Source organism: Ipomoea triloba, chromosome 14 (genome assembly GCF_003576645.1).
Source record: "Ipomoea triloba cultivar NCNSP0323 chromosome 14, ASM357664v1".
NCBI classification, from domain to species: Eukaryota; Viridiplantae; Streptophyta; class Magnoliopsida; order Solanales; family Convolvulaceae; genus Ipomoea; species Ipomoea triloba.
In genome coordinates, this window is record NC_044929.1 from 1151615 (window position 1) to 1176483 (window position 24869).

General features: G+C 35.3%; 3 protein-coding genes and 1 pseudogene across 4 annotated transcripts; 3 read left to right on the forward strand and 1 right to left on the reverse strand.

Moving 5' to 3' along the window:
• The first annotated feature begins 1267 nt into the window (after nucleotides 1-1267).
• Nucleotides 1268-4836, forward strand: LOC116004730 (LEAF RUST 10 DISEASE-RESISTANCE LOCUS RECEPTOR-LIKE PROTEIN KINASE-like 2.4). The gene is made up of 3 exons (XM_031244892.1): nucleotides 1268-2000; nucleotides 3023-3079; nucleotides 3553-4836. The coding sequence occupies exons 1-3, from the start codon at nucleotides 1268-1270 to the stop codon at nucleotides 4674-4676; spliced, it is 1914 nt and encodes a 637-aa protein (XP_031100752.1). The 3' UTR covers nucleotides 4677-4836.
• Nucleotides 4837-5939: 1103 nt separating this feature from the next.
• Nucleotides 5940-9654, forward strand: LOC116004731 (annotated as a pseudogene).
• A 1738-nt stretch (nucleotides 9655-11392) lies between these two features.
• LOC116004320 (LEAF RUST 10 DISEASE-RESISTANCE LOCUS RECEPTOR-LIKE PROTEIN KINASE-like 1.1) lies at nucleotides 11393-14969 on the forward strand. 2 transcript variants are annotated; one of them, XM_031244311.1, is made up of 4 exons: nucleotides 11393-11838; nucleotides 11917-12162; nucleotides 12779-13030; nucleotides 13715-14969. In XM_031244311.1, exons 1-4 carry the CDS (start codon nucleotides 11421-11423, stop codon nucleotides 14668-14670), a joined length of 1872 nt encoding a protein of 623 aa, XP_031100171.1. In that variant the 5' UTR covers nucleotides 11393-11420; the 3' UTR covers nucleotides 14671-14969. The 2 variants fall into 2 exon arrangements, with proteins under 2 accessions (XP_031100171.1, XP_031100170.1); XM_031244310.1 differs by having other exon boundaries at nucleotides 11393-12162.
• Nucleotides 14970-21812: 6843 nt separating this feature from the next.
• LOC116004244 (17.8 kDa class I heat shock protein-like) lies at nucleotides 21813-22620 on the reverse strand. The gene has a single exon (XM_031244209.1). The coding sequence runs from the start codon at nucleotides 22441-22443 to the stop codon at nucleotides 21964-21966; it is 480 nt and encodes a 159-aa protein (XP_031100069.1). The 5' UTR covers nucleotides 22444-22620; the 3' UTR covers nucleotides 21813-21963.
• Nucleotides 22621-24869: the final 2249 nt, after the last annotated feature.

Genomic DNA, 24869 nt, shown 5'->3' on the forward strand with positions numbered 1-24869 from the left:
TGCTCATAGCTAGGAAATGAGCCAACTAGTTCACTGTAAGCATATTACTTAGAATAAAAATATAATTTTTCCTTCATAAAGATTAACTTATCCTTCTAGCTTTCTATGTTATAGTTATAAAGTGATTTACATGCTTGTTTCGTTTTTTTAAAGTATATGATTAAATGGTTTTGGTATATTTATTTCTCAAAAATTTCTATGATTTATCATGAGATTTAAAAGTGTTTGGTTCTTGGAATTTGTTTTCTTTCATTTTTCTGGTAAATGAAAAACAAGTAAAACATTTGTGTTTTTTAGCGTTGTTTTTCATTTTTCCAATTCAACAAAGGATTTGAAAAATATTTGTTTATTGTTTTTTTTTTTTTCAAAATAAGTAGCACATACACAAAGTTTTATTTATAATCACCATTACTATTATCTGTAAACTTTCATTTTACTTATCTGTCAATTCATAAGTCATATCATATAACACTACCCATGCTATTATGGATGACAATAGAGGTAGGTACTTGTCTATTTAGCAATTTTCAAATATGAATTGAACCAGAACATATAAATGACTACTTGAACATGAATGAATGTTGTCCATGCTTACTCCAAACCCATTTGAAATACCCATACATACATATACATACATACATACATGCTTCAAATCAATATTAAAATATTGATAAAAAAAATATTTCTGTTCAAATTATATACCATAATAAAAGAATATTCCACTATTCAGTTGCATGTACGTTGTACGATTGATGAAATCTAAGTCATATTGATCTCAAGTATTCAATGACTAAGATCTGTCCATACTGTGATACAGACTTTGGAAAAGAGTGACAATGACATATATATATATATATATATATATATATATATATATATATATATATGAAGATCAGGTGCGGTAATAGACTTCAGGTAAAAAATAGATTTGATCTCAGCCATGGATCTAATTAAAACCAATAGCTCATATTGGAGAAAACTTTTTTAAAAAAACTCGGTGGCAATTTAATTATTTTTTGTATTGTTCTTTAGTTGAGAATTTAAAGTGCCTAATTCTTTCCGACCAACCAATGGGAGAGGAGGTCTGAAAAGTTGTGTAACAATGTAAATTATTTTAGAAATAAGCTATATGTGGACATAATAATGTAGAAGAAAAAATGCGCTTGCTCTCTCAAGTCAATGCAATACTTTTCAAGTCAACCATGGCATATAAGACTAGACTAAACTCCATACTAGTTTATTCCCAAAAAAAAAAAAAAGAATCTCCATGGCTAAAAAACCATCTTTTTTTACCCTTTTCTTGATACTCTGTCATATACTTCTCCTTCATTGTTTTGCCCAGACACAAGATGATGAACATGAACCTGATGAGTGCCCTGAGGAATTTCCCTGTGGAACCCTCGGAGTCCTACGCTTCCCTTTAACCCAATCCTCACGACCCGATTGTGGGCTGTTAAGGCTAGATTGCGATGCTAAACCATACCCAAGAATCGAATCAGGGGGAAAAGCGTATGATGCTAAGTTCCACGACGGTTCTTCTATCTTGCTCTTGGACCCAAATCTGCGCAATTTCCTGGACACCAAAAGCTGCCAATTCTCCAGGAATTTCTCCTCGATAAGGAAATCTTTTCAGACCACCCTTTCGATCACGTACGTGAGAACTCCCGTTCAAACGTTGTTCAACTGTAGCGACAACAATACTGCTGATGGGTATCAAAGTTATGGCTGTGAAGGATTTACTGTGTATTACAGAGATCCTTATACGACAAATATGTCTCAGGATACAGGATACGTGCATCGTCTTCCTCCTAACTGTTCATTGATCCAATTTCCAGCTCAAGATGAAGCAGATGATGTTGCAGGTGAAAAGTTTTTTACTCTGACTTCTGAGTTTTACCTGACCTGGTCTTTGACTGGGGATTGTGCCAAGTGTTTCGGATCAGGAGGACGATGTCTGACTCAAACGGAAACAAATGAATTCAATTGCTTGGTTTCCATAGGTACGGTAACAACTATAAATAAATTACCTTAATTCATCTTCCTAGTTTGCATGGATAGCATGCTAGGAATCTAGGATCAAGTGTTCACCCCAAAAGCGAAGGCACAATTTTATTTTCTTACAGAAGACTATTATATTTTCGAGACAAGTTATTGTGTGGACTATAAAAAATCATGTACTTTTAGTACCTGTGTGGATCATGGTCCACGCAATAATAATTGCATTTTAGAGAGTTGGACTTGACCCTTTATACGCTTTCGCCCAACAATCCCCTAATCACATGGTGTTGACTAGTATTTTCGAGGCAAATTATTGTGTGGACCATAAAAAATCATATACTTTTTAGTATCTATGTGGATCATGATCCACACAATAATGATTGCATTTTTGAGAGTTGAATTTGACCCTTTATAGGCTCCCACCCAATAATTTCTTAGCCACATGGTATTGGACTTGACCATTGTTGACCTTTGTCTAACAATTTCTTCTCCGAGCACTAGCCAAACTTAACTGCTTTGGTTAGAACTTGAACCAGTGACCTGACTCTGATATCACTTATTAGTTCTTTTAGCGTAATGGTAACCACGTCAAAGACCTTGTAGTTTAGTGACACCTGGTTTACACTCCCTCATGGAAGGGAGCGGATTTGAGTCTCCGTGGATTTAGGTTACCGATGCTCTTTACTAAATCACCTAATCATGTCTTCTTGGCAAAGCATTAAGCATTCTGGTATACTAAAAATAATTTGTTGCAATCAGATTTTGTTTCAATAATCCATTAAAAAAAAAAGTATTTTCATTGTTTTCTGAACATAATCTTGGACTTAATACGTTTTTAATTTTTATTTATACACTATAACTTATTATCTGTTTCAACAACAATGTCAACCCTAATTGGGATGTGACTAGAATTTGAAATCTTTTTTTTTATTATAAAAAATAATAGTAATGTTATTAGATGACAAGCTAACTTAGTTAAACTTAATAATAGCTTCCCAACTAATTAAAAATGTATAATTTACAGGTTCTCCCCCAGCCAAAGGAAAGCGAAAACGAAATCTCAAGATTGTTATTATAACAGGTAATATGTTTGCCTCCCCTTTTATTACTATTTACAAGTGTATCAGCAGTTAATGTATCATTTTCTCTTCTTCTTCTCCTTTTCCCCAAAATATTTTCTAAATATAAAGTACTTAACATACTTGCCTTCTCACACATGCAATTAGAGATGTATTGTGTAGGTAACCAATCAACTTGGTCAGACTTAATAACCATAAGACTCTAAGTTGAACTTCTTGTAAAGCTGTCTAATAACTTTTTTTGTTTGAATTGATCAACTATGACTTATGGGTAATATATATATAGATTGATTCACCTTCTTGTGGTCTTTTATCGGTTAAGTTTAGAAAGAGGGATTCACCCAGAGTCCACCTTAACGACTGTGAGTTTTCCTGTAAATCAAACAGATACATTGTGCAAACCAATATAGGAAGCATTACTCCATTAACTTTATTTGATGTAAAATTGATTTGTTTTTAAAATTATTTTTTGCAGCTGCTTGTGTTGGTGGGATTGCAATATTTGTCATCCTTATGCACTTCCTCAGAAAGAGATATTTCTTTGGACAAATTTGGAATTTGATCAGAACTAAAACATATAACGAGCAAAGGTTGGAGAGCTTTCTAATGACTACTTATGGATCACTTGCTACAAAAAGGTACAATTATTCAGAAGTTAGAAAAATGACAGAGTCCTTCAAGAATCAACTCGGTCAAGGAGGCTATGGTTGCGTATACAAAGGAAAGATGCATGATGGGAGTCTTGTGGCAGTTAAGGTTTTGAAGGATCTAAAAGATGGTGAAGAAGAGTTTATCAATGAATTAGGGAGTATTATTAGGACATCTCATGTCAATGTTGTCACACTAAAGGGATTTTGTTTCGATGGTCGGAAAAAAGTGCTCATCTACGAGTTCATGAGTAATGGATCTCTTGAGAGGTTTATTTACGGGAACAAGAGTTTCATAGGTCGTCAACTGGAATGGAAAGTTTTGTACAAAATAGCAATAGGAATAGCCCGAGGGCTAGAGTACTTGCATCGTGGGTGCAACACTCGAATTCTACATTTTGACATAAAACCCCATAATATTCTTCTTGACGAAGACTTTTGTCCTAAAATCTCTGATTTTGGTCTTGCTAAGCTGTGCACAAATAAAGACAGCATTCTGTCGTCAGTGATCGGTGCACGGGGAACAGTTGGATACATTGCTCCAGAAGTCGTATGCAGAAGTATTGGTGGAATTTCTTACAAGTCGGACGTCTACAGTTATGGGATGATGGTACTTGAGATGGTCGGAGGAAGAAGGAATTTCGATGTTGAAGTTAGTCACACAAGTGAGATGTATTTTCCATATTGGATTCATTCACGGCTGAAATTACAAGATCTTGAACTCCATGGAATCACACAAGAAGAAGATGATAAATGTGTAAGAAAGATGATAATTGTTAGTTTGTGGTGCATACAATTAGATCCTGCAAGCCGGCCATCAATGTCTAGGGTTGTGGAGATGTTAGAAGGAAACCTGTCCAATTTGGAGATCCCTCCCAAACCCTACTTTTCTTCTCCTACAAGATCAGAGAGGTATAGCCTACAACATGAATTTTTGGATTCTGTAATATAATATGCTTCAATTCTCATACTGTAAAGGGGTTGGGTGTTTGATTCTTTCCTTGATACCTAAATCCCTTGTTTAGATGGTTAGATCATACTATTATTTCCATTTTTGGTCATACTGTTATTAGGGCATTGCCAATTTTAGTCCACTTTATTAATTTTTGCCACATTGCGACCAGTCTTATTTAGTCCTTGCCACTTTTAGTCCATCGTTAAAATTTTTGTCAAATAACCGTCCAAAACAGGGGTATTTTGGTCTTTTCATGCTTTGATCATCTCCTTAACCCTTTGCAGTAATTTTCCTTACACATTTTCATCTAATGAAGAGGTCCGACGAAAGCCATGACTTTGTAATATGACTCACATGGCTTTCGCTGGACCTCTTCATTGGATGAAAATGTGTAAGGAAAACCACTGCAAAGGGTCAAGGAAATGACCAAAACATGAAAAGACCAAAAATACCCCTGTTTAGGACGGCCACTTGACGAAAATTTTAACGGTGGACTAAAAGTGGTAAGGACTAAATAAGACTGGCCGTGGCAAAAATTAATGAAGTGGACTAAAATTGGCAATACCCCAATAACAATAGGACAAAAATGGAAATGACTACTATTAAGTATTTACACAAAAGAAATTGCCAATGCTGGTAAATTGTGAATAAAATGGAACTTTTGGCCCAAGGCACATCACGTATATGTAGTGGTCTCATTGTAAATTGTAACATATTATTTGTAGGTGTCTTATGTCCGTCAAAGTTCGAATGACACTATTCCTTTTAGCAGCGATCTTGCATGAGGCATTATTTATCATCAAACAAACTCAAGTACACGTACATGTGGAATCATATGTTGAAAACCAGTCCTCAATCGAACCATGTTTTATGTATGTATGGAGAAATATCAACAAGGGGTGGTGGCGCAGTTGGCTAGCGTGTAGGTCTCATAGCTTAGAGTATTCCTGAGGTCGAGAGACCCCAAAGGCTCATTATGACTTTTAGATGAAAAATACAATTTTCTGCTAATATAAAAGCTAAGGTCAAAGCGTTCTCACTGATAGATTAATTGTTCCACCACTAGTCCACTATCACGAGGCTGCTACGTTGATTCCATGAAAAGTCGGTTTGCTCAAGTCCATGCAGAAATTTCCAAGTCAATTATTGCAGAAAAGACCTCATTGTTTAAGGACATACCAAGAAACCAACCAAAACCATCCTATACTAATGTTTACATGGTTTTCTTGCAAATTAAAGTGATATACCATATATGATACTATGGCTATACCTTCTTTCCCTATTTTCTTCTTCATCTGCCATTTACTCCTCTTTCATTCATCCCAAGCCTCAAACAAAACCCACAATGATTATTGCCCAGAGGAATTCCCCTGTGGAGGCCTTAACACCACACGGTTTCCTTTAACCCAATCCTCGCGGCCCGATTGTGGGCTGTTAAGGGTAGATTGTGATGCTAAACCATACCCAAAACTTGATTTGGGAAGAGACGATGGGTATGATATTGTGTACCAGGATGTTCCTTATCTCCAGCTTTCGGACCGAAATCTGTCTGGTTTATTGCAGAGCAGAAGTTGCCAGTCTTTCAATAGGAATATCTCTTTCCCAAATTCTCCCTCTGTTACATATAGTCAGTCCCATTATCACTTTGTTGAAATGCAGCAACACGACAGGTGATCAATTCCTTGGTTATGAAAGCTACCATGGCTGTGAAGGCTTCAGTGTGTTTTACATAAATCCCATTAATGGTTCTCAAGGTAATTCAACAGCCAACGATGTTATTCCTCCTAATTGTTCAATCATCCAACTGCCACTCCAGCAGAGTTTACCAAATGCTAGTGGCTTGTTTCCTATGCTAGCTTCTGAGTTTTTCGTAAGCTGGTTTTTGACTGAAAATTGTTTAGACTGTCACTACAAATCAGGAGGGCAATGTCTGACTGATAGGAAAACAAATCAATTCAATTGCTTAGTTTTGAATGATACGGTCACTTCCTCCTCTCCGCGGAAATGGATTCTGGTTGCAGGTACAAATATATTTTCTTCTTTTTCCTGGTAAATTCCATTCTGCTTATAGAATGTTTTAGGTAGGATGTACTCACATTTTATTTATTGCATAAACTCCATGGCTACTGACTTTATTCATTACCCAAGACAATAGTTATAAAAATAGTGTAATTTGTTTCCGGAAAGATTGCATGCCCTTTGAGGTATACTCAAGTTCTAATTCAGTCCTTCAATTATGACGATATCCATTTTTAGTCCCTAAGTTATAAGTGAAGTGGTGTGTTTGGTCCCTAACGTTAGGGATCTGTTTAAACTGGCGAAAAAACTAAAAAAAAAAACCTTTAAAGTTTAAGAGGTAAACTAGGAAATTCACATTTTATTTTCTTTCTTATATAAAACCACTTTGGCATCATATGTTGCCAGGATATACGATTATTGACTAAGCTACTGCATAGTTTACAAAAGAATTTTTATATACTAAAAATCTTTAGTTACTCCGTTCGTGAATTTCTCATCCAAGCAACCTGAGAAATTTAACACATTTTGTATTTCAAAAGTTCTGAGTTGATTACCTTTGCTGCCTTAGTAAGGGAACTCGAAAACTGTTAGGATAGTGTGTTTCACACCTGAAGACAATGATCAAGTGTTTCCTTGTTTTGTACTGAGTCTCAGGTTCCTTATACAAGAACCAGGTTTTTAACAAGTCATACGAAAGTTATTGAAATGCTTTTGGAGTTAAAAACCCTACGAAAGTTATTGAAATGCTTTTGGAGTTGAAAACCCTTGTAATAGGAGGTTGGGAAGTGAAAAATAATGATGCCAAAGTGGTTTTATATAAGAAAGAAAATAAAATGTGAATTTCTTAGTTTACCTCTCAAATTTTAAAGGTTTTTTTTAGTTTTTCCGTCAGTTTAAACAGATTCCTAACGTCCGGGACCAAACACGCCACTTTGCTCATAAGTGAAGTACTAAAAATGGATATATTCATAACTGAGGGACTGAGTCAAAACTTGGGTATAAGTGTATAACTCAAAGACGAAATATGCAATTTTCCCCTTGTTTCCTAATAGTTACCACGTTCTATAGTACGATCTCATATATAATCCTTAGCTTGTACTAATGTACATAATACACATCAATATAAGTCAAAACTATTTTAACTCTTACATATTTAGTTATCCTTTTCATCTCTTCCAAGTCTCTTCCTCCTTACCAGCAACTACACCTAGTTTTCTGTCACCAGATTTTCTTGGCAAACAGTACTTTTCTTCCTATTAAAAATAAAAAAAATAAAAAAAATAAAAAAATAAAAAAATAAAACCCTTGCTCCCAAAGGTTTCGGCATCAATATACATCAAACTAATTTTCAAAAAAACTAATTTTCACTCACATTCACATTTCTACCTTTCCTCACAACAAGGCACATTGTGCAAACCAGGAAGCTTTACTTGATTAACTTCATTTGATCTAAAACTGAATTTTATGAACAGTTACAGGAGCTTGTATTGGGGGAATTGCAATAATTATCATCTTAATGTTCTACTTCAGAAGGAAATATCTTTGTGGACATGTTTGGAGTTTGATTAGAACTAAAACAAATGATGAGCAAGCTCTAGAGAACTTTCTAGCAAAATATGGATCACTTGCTCCTAAAAGGTATAGCTATTCAGAACTCAGAAAAATGACAGAATCTTTCAAGAATCAACTAGGTCAAGGAGGCTTTGGTTGCGTTTACAAAGGCAACATGCATAATGGTAGTGCTGTGGCAGTTAAGGTTTTGAAGGATTTGAAAGAAGATGGAGAAGGATTTATTAATGAAGTTGCAAGTATTAGTAGGACATCCCATGTCAACATTGTTTCACTTAATGGATTTTGTTTTGATAGTCGGAAAAGAGCTCTCGTTTATGAATTCATGAGTAATGGGTCTCTTGAGAAGTTTATTTACGAGAACACGTCTTCGACAAGGCGTCAATTGGGATGGAAGGTTTTATACAACATAGCAATTGGAATAGCCCGAGGACTGGAGTACTTGCATCGTGGGTGCAACACTCGAATTCTACATTTTGATATAAAGCCCCATAATATTCTACTAGATGAAAACTTCTGTCCTAAAATCTCTGATTTTGGTCTTGCTAAGTTGTGCGTGAATAAAGAGAGCACTGTATCTATAGTTGGTGCACGAGGAACGATTGGATACATTGCTCCAGAAGTTGTATGCAGAAGTATTGGGGGAATTTCTTACAAGTCAGATGTGTACAGTTATGGAATGATGGTCCTTGAGATGGTTGGAGGAAGAAAGAATGTTGATGTTGGCGTTAGTCGTGCAAGTGAAATATACTTTCCACATTGGATTCATTCACGACTTCAATTAGATGAAGAGCTTGAGCTAACTGGAATTACAAATGAAGAGGAGAATGAATATGCAAGAAAGATGGTAATTGTGAGTTTGTGGTGCATACAAATGGATCCAGCCATCCGACCATCTATGTCAAAGATAGTGGAAATGTTAGAAGGCAACCTATCCAATTTAGAAATCCCTCCTAAGCCTTGCTTTTCCTCTCCCTCAACATCAGAGGTAAACCTCAGCTCTAGATTTTTAAATGCTTCTATCATATATTGCAGAATCATTATACAATTGAATTTGTGACTTCCTAGAGTTACAAACTTACGCTGCTAGACTTAAGAAACTTAGCAAAGTTAGCTAGACTACGAGTGTTAATGAAACAAGATTTATTTTATTTTATTTTGTAGGTCTCTTACGTTCGTCAAAGTCACAATGACACCAGTCCCCTTACCAGCGATCTTGCATGAGACATTATTTATCATCAAACAACTCAAGTACATGTACATGTGGAATCATATGTTGAAAACCAGTCTTCAACAGTATGTATGGAGAATTATCAACAGGGGTGGTGGCGTAGTTGGCTAGTGCGTAGGTCTCATAGCTTATAGAGTGATCTTGAGGTTGAGAGTTTGAGCCTCTCTTGTACCAAAATGTTTTTCTCCAAGAGTTGCTGAAAATATCAAATAGATTTCGTTAGTTTATACATTTTACAAATAAATACGTGGACGTGTGAGAAAGAATTATTTTGTACATTTTACAAATAAATTCGTGGACGTGTGAGAAAGACTTATTTTGTTTCAAATGACACATTAGTGTTCAATGAACCATGCGTACATATAGGATATAGGTATAAAGTTATCAACCTTTGAAATCCTGATATGGTACACAAGAGATACATTGTGCAAACCACTTAATTCCTAATATGGTACACAAGAGATACATTGTGCAAACCACTTAATTAGGAAGCATTATATTACTCCATTAACTTTATTTGCAGCTGCTTGTGTTGGTTGAATTGCAATATTTGTCATCCTTATGCTCTTCCTCATAAAGAAATATTTCTTTGAACAAATTTTGAATTTCATCAAAACTAAAACATATAACGAGCAAAGGTTGGAAAACTTTCTAATGACTTATGAATCACTTGCTCCAAAAAGCTACAGTTTCTCAAAAGTTAAAAAAATGACAGAGTCCTTTAAGAATCAACTCGGTCAAGGAGGCTATGGTTGCGTATACAAAGGAAAGATGCATAATGGGAGTCTTGTGGCAATGAAATAGTCATGAAAGTGAAATATACTTTTCACATTGGATTCATTCACGACTTGAATTAGATGAAGAGCTTGAGCTAACTGGAATTACAAATGAGGAGAGAATGAATATGCAAGAAAGATGGTAATACTGAGTTTGTGGTGCATGCAAATATATGGATCCAGCCATCCGACCATCAATGTCTAAGATAGTGAAAATGTTAGAAGGCAACCTATCCAATTTAGAAATCCCTCCTAAGCCTTGTTTTTCCTCTCCCTCAACATCATAGGTATATACCAACTCTAGATTTTAAAAAAGTATTGAATAGTTGTTAGACTTAATATACTTAGCAAAGTTAGTTAGATCACTTAATGAAACAAAATTTATTTTATTTTGTAGGTGTCTTATGTCCGTCAAACTCCCAAAGACACCATTCCTTTTACCAGCGATCTTGTATGAGGTATTCTTTATCATCAAACAACTCAAGTACATATACATGTGGAATCATTGTTGAAAACCAGTCCTCAACCGAAGAGATGTCATATAAATGTATGGAAGAATATTAACAAGGGGTGGTGGCGCAGTTGGCTAGCGCGTAGGTCTCATAGCTTAGAGTGATCCTGAGTTCGAGCCTCTCTAACCCCAAATCCTTTTTCCCATGAGTTGCTGAAAAGTCTAAGGTCAATTGTTTGCAGCCAATTCTTTGTAGGATGATCTATTTCAGTAACAGAGAAGCATCAAAAAGTTAATTGCACGTTGCACCACAGCCAAGAAAAATGGAGGAATATTCACTCAAGAAGTTATGACCATCTACTTATATCTTTAATTGTTTTTTTCTTCAAGGTTCATTATAAGTTATTCACAAAAATGCAACTTTCTCCAGAAATCTTCTCTGCTAATATGAAAGCTAAGGTCAAAGTGTTCCCACTGGTAGATTAATTGTTCCACCACTATCTCAAGACTGCGAGGCTGCTACGTTGATTCCATGAAAAGTCGGTTTGCTCAAGTCCTTGAAGACATTTCCAAGTCAATTATTGCAGATAAGACCTCATTGTTTAAGGTTATAGCAAGAAACCAGCCAAAACCATCCTATACTAATGTTTACATGGTTTTCTTGCAAGAAACCAACCAAAACCATATATGATACTATGGCTATACCTTCTTTCCCTATTTTCTTCTTCGTCTGCCATTTACTCCTCTTTCATTCATCCCTAGCCTCAAACAAAACCCACAATGATTGCCCAGAGGAGTTCCCCTGTGGAGGCCTTAACACCACAAGGTTTCCTTTAACCCAATCCTCGCGGCCCGATTGTGGGCTGTTAATGGTAGATTGTGATGCTAAACCATACCCAAAACTTGAATTGAGAAGAGATGTGTATGATATTCAGTACCAGGATGTTCCTTTTCTTCAGCTTTCGGATCAAAAGCTGTCTGGTTTATTGCAGAACAGAAGTTGCCAGTCTTTCAATAGGAATATCTCATTCCCAAATTCTCCCTCTGTTACATACAGAGTCAGTCCCATTATCACTTTGTTGAAATGCAGCAATATAAGTAGCAATAAGACAGGTGATCAATTTCTTGGTTATGAAAGCTATGGCTGTGAAGGTTTTAGTGTGTTTTACAGAAATCCCAATAATTTCACAGGATTCAATGTTCCTCCTCATTGTTCAGTCATCCAATTGCCACTCAAGCAGAATGAGACAAGCAATAATGCTACTGATTTGTTTGCTATGCTAGGTTCTGAGTTTTTCATAAGCTGGTTTTTGACTGAAAATTGTTCTGAGTGTCACTACAGATTAGGGGGGCAATGTGTGACTGACAAGAAAACAAATCAATTCAGATGTGTTCATTCATCTTCCTCCTCTCCATGGAAAGGGATTCTAGCTGCAGGTAAAACATATTCTTTCTTCTTATAAATATTCGAGATAATTAGGACAATCCTACCTAAGTTAGTCAGACTGTTGATCGAGTTGGTAACCATAAGGTTACAAGTTGATTCTAGCGAGAACGGCTATTAACCTTCTTGATTTGAGTTGGTCTGGGCAACCTAGATTGGTTACTGTCTCCTTGTGGTCTGTTAGGATTAAGTGTTTACACTTGGCCAAAAGCTATAACCTGTAGTGAATACCCACTTTTATTTTCTCATATCGCCACATCTTCGAGAAGGGGGTGCTAGACTTATCCTTTCAAACCTCTGCCTAGCAATTTTTCAACAAAGACGCAACTTTACTTCCCTTATACTGTTACATTTTCGAGAGGCAAGGTGCTTGAATTGGCCCTTCACATCTCCGACCAACATGGTCCTTTGTCAGTCAGGGCCCTTCACGTCTCTGACCAACATGGTCCTTTGTCAGCCAGGGCTACAAGATTGGGAATTTACCCGTGCACACCCTCGAATAGTGACTGCAAACTTTTTTAATGTATTCTTGAATTACTGCTACTTGCTTCTTTAATTAATTCCCATAGCATATTCTGATTAGAACTGCTCCTTGTGTTCAATTTGCAGTTTTAGCCAGTGGATTTGTCATATCCCTTGGAATTATCTTCACCATCTGGTTTTTCAAGAAAAGGACTAAGTTCTTCTCACACAAGAATTCAAGAAACACATCTTCTGATGCCACCATGGATGTATACAGCGAAGAACACAGTAACTACTTCGGAGCTCCTATGTTCTCCTACTCCGAACTCCAAGAAGCCACCAATAACTTCGACGCTTCCAAAGAACTAGGCGATGGAGCTTTTGGAACTGTATACCATGGTAACACATTTCTGCTTAATTTCTTTAATTAATTTTAAATTTAAATTTTTATATTTAATACTCCTTTTAATATAGTTTCTAAATATATAAATTTTGTATATTAATGTTAAACTGAATATCATGGTTCAAAAAATAGTTAGGCGCTCATTGGGGCATCTAGCGCCTAGACGGGAATTAATTGGCACGCCCTTGTAATTTTTTTAATAAATTTGTTTAAATTTTTAAAATTTGATAATTATAAACTATTTAATATTTTTTTTATACTAAAATATTAAATATTAACCCAAAAAATGTATTTAGGGCTATATCGCTCAAAACGATATGGTTTTGAGTGAAATAACACATTTAAAAAATACGAGAACGATAACTAATCGACCAACTAGGTCACCTCGTGCCTAGCGGCATTTAGGCGGCCCAGTCTGCCGCCTAGACCACCAATTATGGTGATATGCTAGGCTGTCGGCAAACGCCTAAACGCCGTTTAATAATCGGTGCCTAGGTCGGATTTTTGCAATACTGCGAAATATTATGAAATGGGAAGAATGAAGTATTAAATTTTCACATTATCCCGACATGTTTCGCGTGTAAGGATCTATAAGACGACCTTACAGGAGATTTACCCCATATTTTATATTCAAGAAGTATTAGGAACAATGTTCATGTTTATGTATTACTTATAACCAGGAAAGCTTAGAGATGGGAGAGAAGTTGCAGTGAAGCGGCTGTATGAATTCAACCCCAAGAGAACGGAGCTGTTTATGAATGAAGTTGAAATTATTAGCCGCTTAAGGCACCCAAATCTTGTGACCCTTTATGGGCGATGCACATCAAGGCATAGCCATGGGCTCCTTGTTTATGAATATGTTTGCAATGGAACCCTTGCTGATCACCTCCATGGCCAAAGAGCCAAAGAAGGATTGCTCTCATGGCCCATTAGGATGAACGTCGCCATCGAGACCGCGGGAGCGTTGGCCTACCTCCACGCCACGGACGTCATCCACCGCGATGTCAAGACTAGCAACATTCTCCTCGACAGCAATTTCGGCGTTAAGGTCTCCGATTTCGGGCTCTCGAGGCTTTTCCCCGACAACGTTACCCATGTCTCGACGGCCCCTCAGGGGACCCCGGGGTATGTCGATCCGGAGTACAACGAGTGTTTCCAATTGACTGATAAGAGTGACGTTTACAGCTTCGGGGTCGTGCTGATCGAGCTGTTATCGTCTATGCCTGCGGTTGACATAACCAGGCATAGACATGAGATCAACTTGGCCAATTTTGCCATGACCAAAATCCTAAGACATGAAATTGGAGAGCTAATTGATCCATTTCTTGGGGTTGAAACAGACAACAACATTCTACATATGACTACTAAGGTTGCTGAGCTAGGGTTTCAATGCCTGCAGCCTGAGAAGGAGATGAGGCCCTCCATGGATGAAGTGTTGGCAACACTGATTGATATTCAGAATGGGGAGTTCAGAGATTGGAAAGAAGATAATCATGAAGTACTTATTGCCCCTTCATCAGAAGATGCCATCTTGTTGAAGAAAACCAAATCCCCAGCTTCAACTGATTCTTTAACTGACAATTGGATAAATAGCTCTTCTACTTCTAGCACCAGTGGTGGATATCCAAATAAGTAATTTTCTTACTCAGTATTGAAATCGTTAGGATGAAGAGTTTATTACTACGCAAAAAATTATAGCTCAAAGGCGCAATTTTATTTTATTTTTATACTGTCACGTTTTCGATAAGTAGGTTGCTGAATTTACCAGCTCAACAATTTTATAGTCACATATTGCTAGACTTGATCCTTTACAGGTCACTGTCCAATAGAAAAAGGGGGAGATTATTGATGATGAATGAGATTGTAGCTTCAATGTATATTAATAATACATTAATATAATGGTCATGGCTTTCTAGTTATAGGTTTTTATCAATATATATAATATATTTTGGATATAGAATATATATTAGAAATCATAATATTTATTAAGTTTGAATTCAATGTTCATCATATTTGAATTGATTATACAGTTTGTGCTTGAACACAAAGTAAAGTAAGGGTGACAATCATGTGTGAACAAACAATCAATAAATTTCAATTGTGACCAAATAAACTTTTTTTTATGTGATGAATGCAACTCACAATCACTGTTCGCACGCGTACAAATAAACTCCATCGACCCTAACTGACAAATAAACTTATTTTATTAAATTTTTAAACTTATTTTATTAATTCATCAATGACTAGAAGTTTCAAAATGAAATCCGACAGTGGTTCAAAACTTCAATTTGAAGATATAGTTTCAGATTGGTCAAGCCACGTTTATGCATATACTACTGCCGTTAAAAAGGTCAAAGTAAAACACAAACGTGGGTTGACTAACCATGTTTGGTCTCATTATATATATGTTTGCGTTTACACGAGAACACATATCTTATATAAAAATTAATGACAAATCTTTATCATAAAAAATAAGTGATCAATGACTATGATTAAGAGTCTAACATACACCTAAATTCATGCTAATAATCAGCAATTCAATTCTCATAAACATCAATAAGGGGCAAATCAGTCCAAGCAAAATTCTAAACTTCCGCACAAATAGGTAAGTCAATATATATATAAAGATGGGTTTTTAATGTTTCCTGAGTTGTATTATGTATTTTGTTAGTCTGAGTATGATACGGAGTTAAATATGCCTCCTACGATTATGGGCTTATGGCCTACAATTATGTATAGTACGGTAAATAAAATTATATATTATATAGTAGGTAAAATTATGTACGGGATTAAATATGCCTCCTACAATTATGACCTACTTAAAGACACCCGGTGGTCTAATTAAAAAATGCATATACACAAATTTTATTTACCGTACTATATAATTTAATTACTTTTAAAGGAAAAATAACACTTTTTTTTTATCAAAAGAAGGGGAAGACTCTAAAAACGAAACTCATGACTAAACAAGATAATGATTAATGAATTTGCCTGTAACAGAGTCAATAGTACTCATAAAAATATAATGAATTTGCTTCGAGCAAATGACATCCTCTTGAAAGGTTGGCAAACAATCAGTATTCCATGGACCATAGTTCACAAATATTTGTGTGAACCATAGATAAAAAGTATATTTTTAATATACTAAAAGTAAATAATTTTTTATATATTATCAAATTATGTATATTCAGTACACAAATAATATATTTTTAATATATTAAAATTGTATATTGCATTCATGGTCCACACAATAATTTGCCGTCTGCAAAAGGTAGGCGGTTGCCTTTCAAACACAAGTGTATACTTATCCCCTCAATTGTAGGCAACTTCACTAATCCTTTTCATAGGGAAGTGGCAAGTTTAATCCTTGTTATCTTACTTGGGTAGTTCCTCATTTGTATCAAATTATAAAATTTCTGATAAATGTTACCTTAGTTTGCTAATTTAAGTTCTTTTTATTGTTAATTTCTTGGCCAAATGGTTAACAATTACCAAGAAGTATACTTTTTTCACCTTAGTTTGCTAATTTAAGTTCTTTTTATTGTTAATTTCTTGGCCAAATGGTTAACAATTACCAAGAAGTATACTTTTTTCTTGTGGTTGCACATGCGATTGTTGTTCATGTCAACAACATATTTGAAAATGATTATTAGATTTGTAGAATTTCTCCATTAATGGTTGTGCTGGAAAAATTACGATTGAGGTCACCTTTAACTTGGTAATCGATCTAGATGTTTGACTAGACTAATAGCAGAAAGATGTTTAAGGCAAGGCGGGAGAAGTAGACGAGTTGGTAGATTAGCCACATACGTCTAAACCTATCTAACGGTCAAGATAACGTTATAGTTACTTACGCTCAACAGATTTTTTGCTAATGCATCTCAAAGGTAATCGTGGAAGGCACAAAAGGAGAGAACACGCTTAGTTATCTCATTTGCCATAATTTGTAGACTATAATCTTAGAATAGCAAGTGTAAATATTATTTTTATAAACAAACTAGCGATCGATTCAAATTCATTCTATTCTAAACTTTGAGAGATCCAAATTACTCAAAACCTTCTATCCTTCTTCTTCAATATACTACTGCTACATTGCTCTCCTATCTTTAACACAAACTTAAACCCAACCTATGCTCTCATGTTAGGATCATAGTGTTAGTATTTTCATTAACATGTTGAATATTAGAAAACACAAGAGTTAAAAGGTTTCAATTATGTGAGGCACTTTAGGGGTAGTGATAGGGTGTTAAATCGATTTTCTTACCAACATAAAGTGGTCTGAAATCGTTAATTTTTTGTCAGAAATTTCGATTTTTATCACATTTTCGACCACTTAGAGTATTTGCAAAGAATTTTTCTTTTTTAAAGTGTCTCTATTTTTCGGGTGATGAGGTCACGAGGAAAACCTGCTACCACTATCCAAGTGAGTGGTGCACTCTAAGAGGGCACGTGCTACCACTATCCGAGTGAGTGTTGCTCTCCAAGAGAATGTTGGTAAGAATCAAACTTGTGATCTTTAGGTACGAAAATCATGCTCAGTCCACTTGACCAACTCTTTCAGGGGTAAGAAAAAATGGCCATTTCCTCTTTATAAAAGTGGTATCAATAACACAAAAATAATGTGTAACAATTCTCTAATTAAATTGCACTAAAGTTTATTTTTTTAAAAAAATTGCACAAAACGCAACGTGAACTCATCAATTTGTTTTACGGATTGGTCAAACAAAGTTTACGTATAACTATTTACTAATGTTACAAAGGTCAACAACGTAATCCATAAAATGTTTTTGGACCAATCACGTTTAGTCTATCTCTTTGAGTTTTATATGTGTTATGTATTAATGTCTAATATGTCAAATTAATAAATGCCTAATAGGTCCCATTTATTATTATAAGTTGAAGTCTCCAACTTGGACCAAATATATTTAATTTAGCAATACTCCTCGACATCGATAGAGCTATCGGGGCAAGCTGAGGGATAAGAAAAAAAAAACAAAAAAATCAAAAACAAAACAAAACAAAACAAAACAAAAAAATTAAATATATTAAAGAAATTTTGTTACTCCTAAAATTTCTTAAAGAATTTTGTCTTGTATATGTTCATCTAGAAAGTGATATATTTAAGTAAATTTATAGTTGCACCAAATTATCATATAATAATACTGTAGATTTAGAACGCCTGGATCTAAATATTTTTGGAAAATGACTATAGAATCTTGTTAAATTAAAATTTTCATAGATTTTATGAATACGAGAGGAATTTATGATGTATATTATGTATCATATATGTATTTAAAAAAAATATTATTTCTATCAAATTATATCATTTCTACAAATGTTACCTTATTTTACTAATTTAAGTTCTTTTAATGTTAATTTCATAGTTAGTTGGTCAAATGGTTAACACTTACCAAGAAGTATATGTTTTGCATGTGGTTGCACATGCAATTGTTGTTCATGTCAACAACATATTATAAATAATGATTATTAGACTTTTGATGTTTCTCCGCATAAGTTTGAACACTTTTAAGAATGCAAAAGAGTTCAAGGCCAGGTAGCAGTTATGACTTATGAGAGGCAATTTAGTTATAGGATCAAGTCAATTTTATCTTATTTGATCATTATTAGTTGTTTAATTTGATTAAACAATCAATATAAGTGTTTTATTAAACAACTTTTTGTGTCAATGACCTTGTGGTCTAGTGGCATCCGATAGTGGCATTTGGTTGCACCCTATGTTAGAGGGGGCAGGATCGAGGCTCGCTCAAAATAGTTTTTTCGATAAGCTATTTGGGAAAGTCATTTTGCTTGTAATTAATAGCTAATTTATCAAACATCTTTCTACAATAAAGAAAATGCTATCGTCTAGTCAAACTCACTAACTCAATCAACACTAACTCAATCAACTAACAGCTATCAGTTAACAGTTATTTACTAAGACCCTGTTATATTTGCGTTTGTGCATGATATTGTTATTGTTTACACATATGGCAGGAATATATTAGAAAATTTTAAGCCAACTGCTATGTAGTGTAATGGTACTATACACCATTTTAAATGGTGGCCACAAGATCGAACCCCCTGGTGGGACATTGATTTCTGCTATTTACTAACGTTACAATGGTCAACAACGTTATCCGTAAATGTGGTTTGACAGATGACGTTTAGTGTGTTTCTTTGAATGTTTACCACTTTTTTGTTTTTACATTTTCGACGTGGACAAATTAACACATTGACAATCACAAAATCTATTAGGCAAACATGTTAAAAGTGGTTACGGAGTTTTACTATAGTGCCCATGCGTGGATGGGATTCCCGTTTACTAATATTGTCACATATCATTCACTAGTAACACGTTTAGCTTTTGAAATTAAATATCAATTTTAAGAATAGACTATTCTTAATGATTATATTTATTCTTAAAAAAATAATATCTACAGAACTATCCTTACCAAGTTAATCAAGTTGTTAACTTTTTTTTTTTTTTTTTTTTGAAAACCAAAGCCACAAGTATATTAATTACTCAAAAGCAAATGCTGAATACAATCAGGGAAAGAAGAAAGCCAAATACGAGGACCAGACTGAGAAGCCGTAGCTCTTGCTAGCACATGAGCTAACGTATTCGCTGATCTAGAAATAAAATGAAACGAAACATCATCGAAGAAACGTTTCAGAGAAACACAGTCACGAACAATGCAACCAACATATGAATTGTTAGGCAAAGAGCTCTCCAATAGGTTGCAAACAAGCTGACAATCTGAGTACAACACCACCTTATGCCAACCACGATCCTTCGCCCAAGAGAGGGCCTCTTTAACCGCCATTGCCTCAGCAAGAATAGGGTCCCGAAGACTCCTCACTGAGCAATTTCGAGCAGCCAGGAACCCTCCATCACTCCCATGCACAACAGCAGAAACAAAACCCTCATCTTTATTTGGATAGACAGCGGTATCTACATGAATAGATACTCTATCATCAATTCCAGGGTCATCCGCAAGTTCTGAACCAGTAATAAATGGATTACCTGGGGCAGTAGACAGAGCATTCCATTCCTCAGCCATAACAGTCGCCCGCCGCCCCACTTCACTAGGTGTCCAAGGTTTATTGTTCCACAACATATCATTACGACCTTTCCATATAGACCAGCACAACGCCATGCACGCGCGGATGACTTCATCGTTTCTTCCTTCAACCACCTTTGAAAGCCATGCAGCAAAATCATCAGTTGGCTGTACCTGAGGGAGATCAGAAATATTGTCCCAAAACCTGCATGTGTGAGAGCAATACTTGAAAAGATGTAATGGTGTTTCCTGATATGAGTGGCATAATGGACATAAGGGAGCAATGTTAACACCACGACCAACTAAATTCGTACTTGTGGGGAGAATGTCACGGGCACATCTCCAAATGAAATTGAGAACTGTCGGCGGAAGTTTGAGCTTCCACAATAATCGCCATGCAGTGAACTGCGCAGGGACATTAACCGCATTCTCCATCAGCATTCTATAACCATGCTTCACCGTATAAATTCCCCGGACATCACCTCTCCAACACCACTGGTCGCTAAACGACGGGGATATGGGGATTTTCAGGATAAGAGCAACATCCCTGTCACATAACAACTCCTTAAGCAGTGGCACATCCCAATCTGTAGTTACAGGATCGATTAATGCCGAGACCGTCGCAGAACCATGTTGGGCTGACCGAGGTGTAGCAAGAAAAGGGGATTCCTTATCAGGCAACCAGGGATCATCCCATATACTAGTTGTATTTCCATCGCCAATTCTGCGGTAACAACCCCTTTGTAAAAGATTTTGTGCAGCAAGGATCGATCGCCATACATAACTCGGATTAGCACCAAGTTTAGCTTGCAAAAACGAACAGTCACGGAAATATCTAGCTTTGTATAACCGAGCAGCTAGGGAACCAGGGTGATTTAAAAACCTCCAACCTTGTTTGGCCAGGAGTGCTACATTAAATTCATGAAGACGTTTGAAGCCAATACCACCACAACTTTTCGGAACACACATTCTAGACCATGATAACCAGTGCATGCCGCCTCCTCCCGCCGGCTTAGTAATTACAAGATTACAAGCGGAGCTAAAAATTTTGTTTAGTGATGAAAAAAATATAAATATTTATGATAGAATACGAAATTGTTGAAATAAATTGTTTATCGTTCCTATTAATACAACATTCCTAAAACATTCCTAAATCCTAAATAGTTTTTATTTTAATTATATCAACTCTGAGTATTTCTACAAGAATTTAAATACAATAAAGCACATTTGAAATTTCAATATTACATTGACTAGATAATAATAAAAAATAAAATTTTCTTTTAAAATATTTTCATAATTCAATTACAGAACACATTTCTTATCAATTAATTAATCACTTTAAATAATTTTTATCACATGTAATACATTATAAATTTCATAATTAATATACAATTAGAATTATGAATAAATCTCACAAATTACAATTTTAATTCTAATAAGAAAATAAAATTAAAATATAATTATATATTCAAAGAGTGTTAGGAGAAAAATAAAGTTAAAATATAAACAAATTTTATAGTGTATTTAGGATTGCAATAAACTATGTAAGTAACAAGGTTTGGTCATTAAACCTTTCATAGTAAACAACCACCACTACCTACCAACTAAGCTATCTCAACCTATGATAACTTCTATGTATTATAATTTATATATAGTAATATATATATATATATATATAGTGATATTAATTTTCGACGCATATAGAACACTCCAAACATAAACAAAAAACACACAATTTATTCACTTCAAACACTCTTCCACCAACTTACACGATACAAAGTTACAAACCATACAACACACAAAGGCTAATTCATACTTTCAGTAGTCTAATATTGCAGCATTATATTCGATCATATGCATTATATTATCTAACCGGAGATTTCAATGGACTTCACTTCAGGCTTCTTCACTTCGATCTTAGGAACAGTAATAGTAAGCACTCCGTTCTCCATAGACGCCTTTATCTCATCCATCTTCACATTCTCCGGCAATCTGAACCGCCTCATAAACTTTCCGGAGCTCCGTTCCATTCGGTGCCACCTGTCATTCTTCTCCTCCTTCTCCACCTTCCTCTCCCCGCAGATCTGGAGAATCCGATCGTCTTCGATCTCGATCTTCACTTCCTCCTTCTTCACGCCGGGGACTTCCGCCGTGAACACGTGCGCCTCCGGCGTCTCCTTCCAGTCCACGCGCGTGTTGACCATCGCCGCCGCCTCTCCGGAGGCGGAAATCGGGAACGACGGCGAGAATTCGCGGAATGGATCCCAAATGTCGAGAGAGACGGGATCGGTGGAAACGGCGTCGTTTCTCCGGCCGCCGAAGAGTCTACGAATCAGCGACATTGTCATCGGAAGTGAGTATTGATTAACTAATTTTATGCGTCGGAAAAGAAAAGCTTATTGTCGTCGGTAATGGCTGTCTTTGATTGTGCTCGATCGGTCTGGTTTGGAATTGGGGGGAAGGGACCTAGTCGGTATTTATATGTTAGCGGGGAGGTTTCTGGTACTTTCAGTGATATTCTTCACGTTTCGGTTAGCCAGTTAAATTCTTTCCCGCGAAGATCAACAGTCCAGATTATTCCAGGCGCTGGCAGTGCTTTCTCGAACATGCCAGAGTTCATACGGAATAATACTCACTTGTTATTCTATTTTTTACTATTAATTGAAGGGTTAAATAATTGATTTAAACAAAAAAAAAAAGTAGGTAATTATTTTTTTCTTTCACTTTTCTTTATTTAATAAAATTTGTACATGTAATAAGAACATCGGTAATAGTAGAGTTTTTTTTGTGATTTTTTAGAAGTTTTTGTAAGTGTGATTATGAAAGAAAATATAGGAGGAAAGAGAGAAAAAGAAAAACAATTCTGATAACCTAAAAAAAAAAACAATATAGTTGTTTAAAAGGCGGGCGGCCACTTTGACTCGCTCCAATGGGCTTGTGGGGAACACGCGTCCGTCAGGGCGCGAAGTACACCAAAATGCGCACTAGGGCGCTTTTCTTCTTCTTTTTTTTTTTTTTATTATCATTTCCTGCAACATCTTGAGATAAATTTCTCCAATATATGTTCAATATATAAGACATGTTATTCAGTTTCATTTTAGATATACTATAGTTGCATTACAACACAACTAAAATATTATTCTAATTCAACTACTGTTTCATTTGATAATATACATTCCATACGTGAGACATATTATTCAATTTCATTTTAGATATACTATAATTTCATTTCATTATGAACACATCATAAATACAAGATTAATTAAGCATAACAGTCGTAATCTTTTTTTATTAAACTTAAAAAAATGATCGACGTTTTAAAATTATGATCCATGTATGCAACTATGTGGACCATAGTTCATTGTATAACAATTGCATTCATCCAACTAGGCCCAGGTCCAGGCCAGCCCAATTTATTTGCTATTGATAAATGAGCTACAATCTAATGGGATACCGATAGCGGCCTGGCATTGCCCAAATTATTTTTGTTAATCAAAATTATTTGTGTTAATTTGACAACCCAAAGATTGCAAACATTGAGTGGATGGCCTTGGGTGGTAGGTGTCTAATTGTCTAATGTTTGATTGTTGCATGACTAGGTGTAGGGTCAAATGAAGGTGTACCCTAGAGAGTTATCAAGATCAACAGTTGTTTTAGTAAATGTCCTCCATTTTATTTTTTGTTTGGTTGGAAAATATAGAAATTGTGTTTTCGATTGATCCAACATATTTGTCAGGTTTCCTTCCCTAGATAACCCTGGCCTCTCACAGGGCATGTGAACACACTCCACTTCAGTTTACCTTTGTGACGACTTTGAATTGTCATCCTAGCTTGTTCTAAAATATCTTCTTTTTTCTTTTACTTTTTACTTTTGCATTTTTAGTCTAGGAATTGCATTTTAATTTAGGTAAAATTCTAAAAAGATGAATCGAAATTACCCTCCCCTAACCCAATAGTTTCGAACAGTTGGTAAGATGTTAGACTGTTAATATTTTTTTTTTTTATGAAAGTAAAGCAATATCATATATTACTGTAACGGAAATAAGTGTTGAATAGGTTCTAAATAGAATTACCAGTCTGTGAATCTGAAGCTCAGGCAAGTGAGTGAGCTACCAGATTCGTTGATTGATGGATAAATCGAAAGGACATTGTTTCATAGTGTCTTGATAGAACACGACATTCATTGATGATGGAACTAGTATAAGAATAATTCAAGGAAGGTCTGGTCAGAAGTTAACAACACATTTAGACAATCCAATTCAATGAACACCCGCCGCCACCAACCTTTCTCCTTCTCTGTTGGACTGTTAGTATAATTGTAAGGTTGAAAGTATGAACCATGTAAATGTTGTGTCAGTAATTAATGGTTGAAAGTTGTGTCATGTTCCTCACCCATGCTTCCATAATATTGAATCTATATATCAAACTTGGTAAAACATCTAGGAAGACTTCATCAAGCCTTTTCAAGACTTTTTTTCTTTCTTTCTTTTTCACTTTATGAGTATATTTTTTTTAAAAAAATTCTTATTCACCCATTAATTATTTTAAATGTTTAAATATATAAAATTTATCTTTTTATATAAATCACCCATTAACAAAATTCAGATGTCTCACCGAAAATGAATTTACTTTAATCCTGCATAAGTCAGTAGTGGACCTTATTCAAAATAATGCCTAAAAATAATTATCTATGTTCCAGCTTTTTTTAACAACGTTGAGGTATAATCATGCAAAATTTATTTCAATGGGACCATATATAATAATTGATGGATTA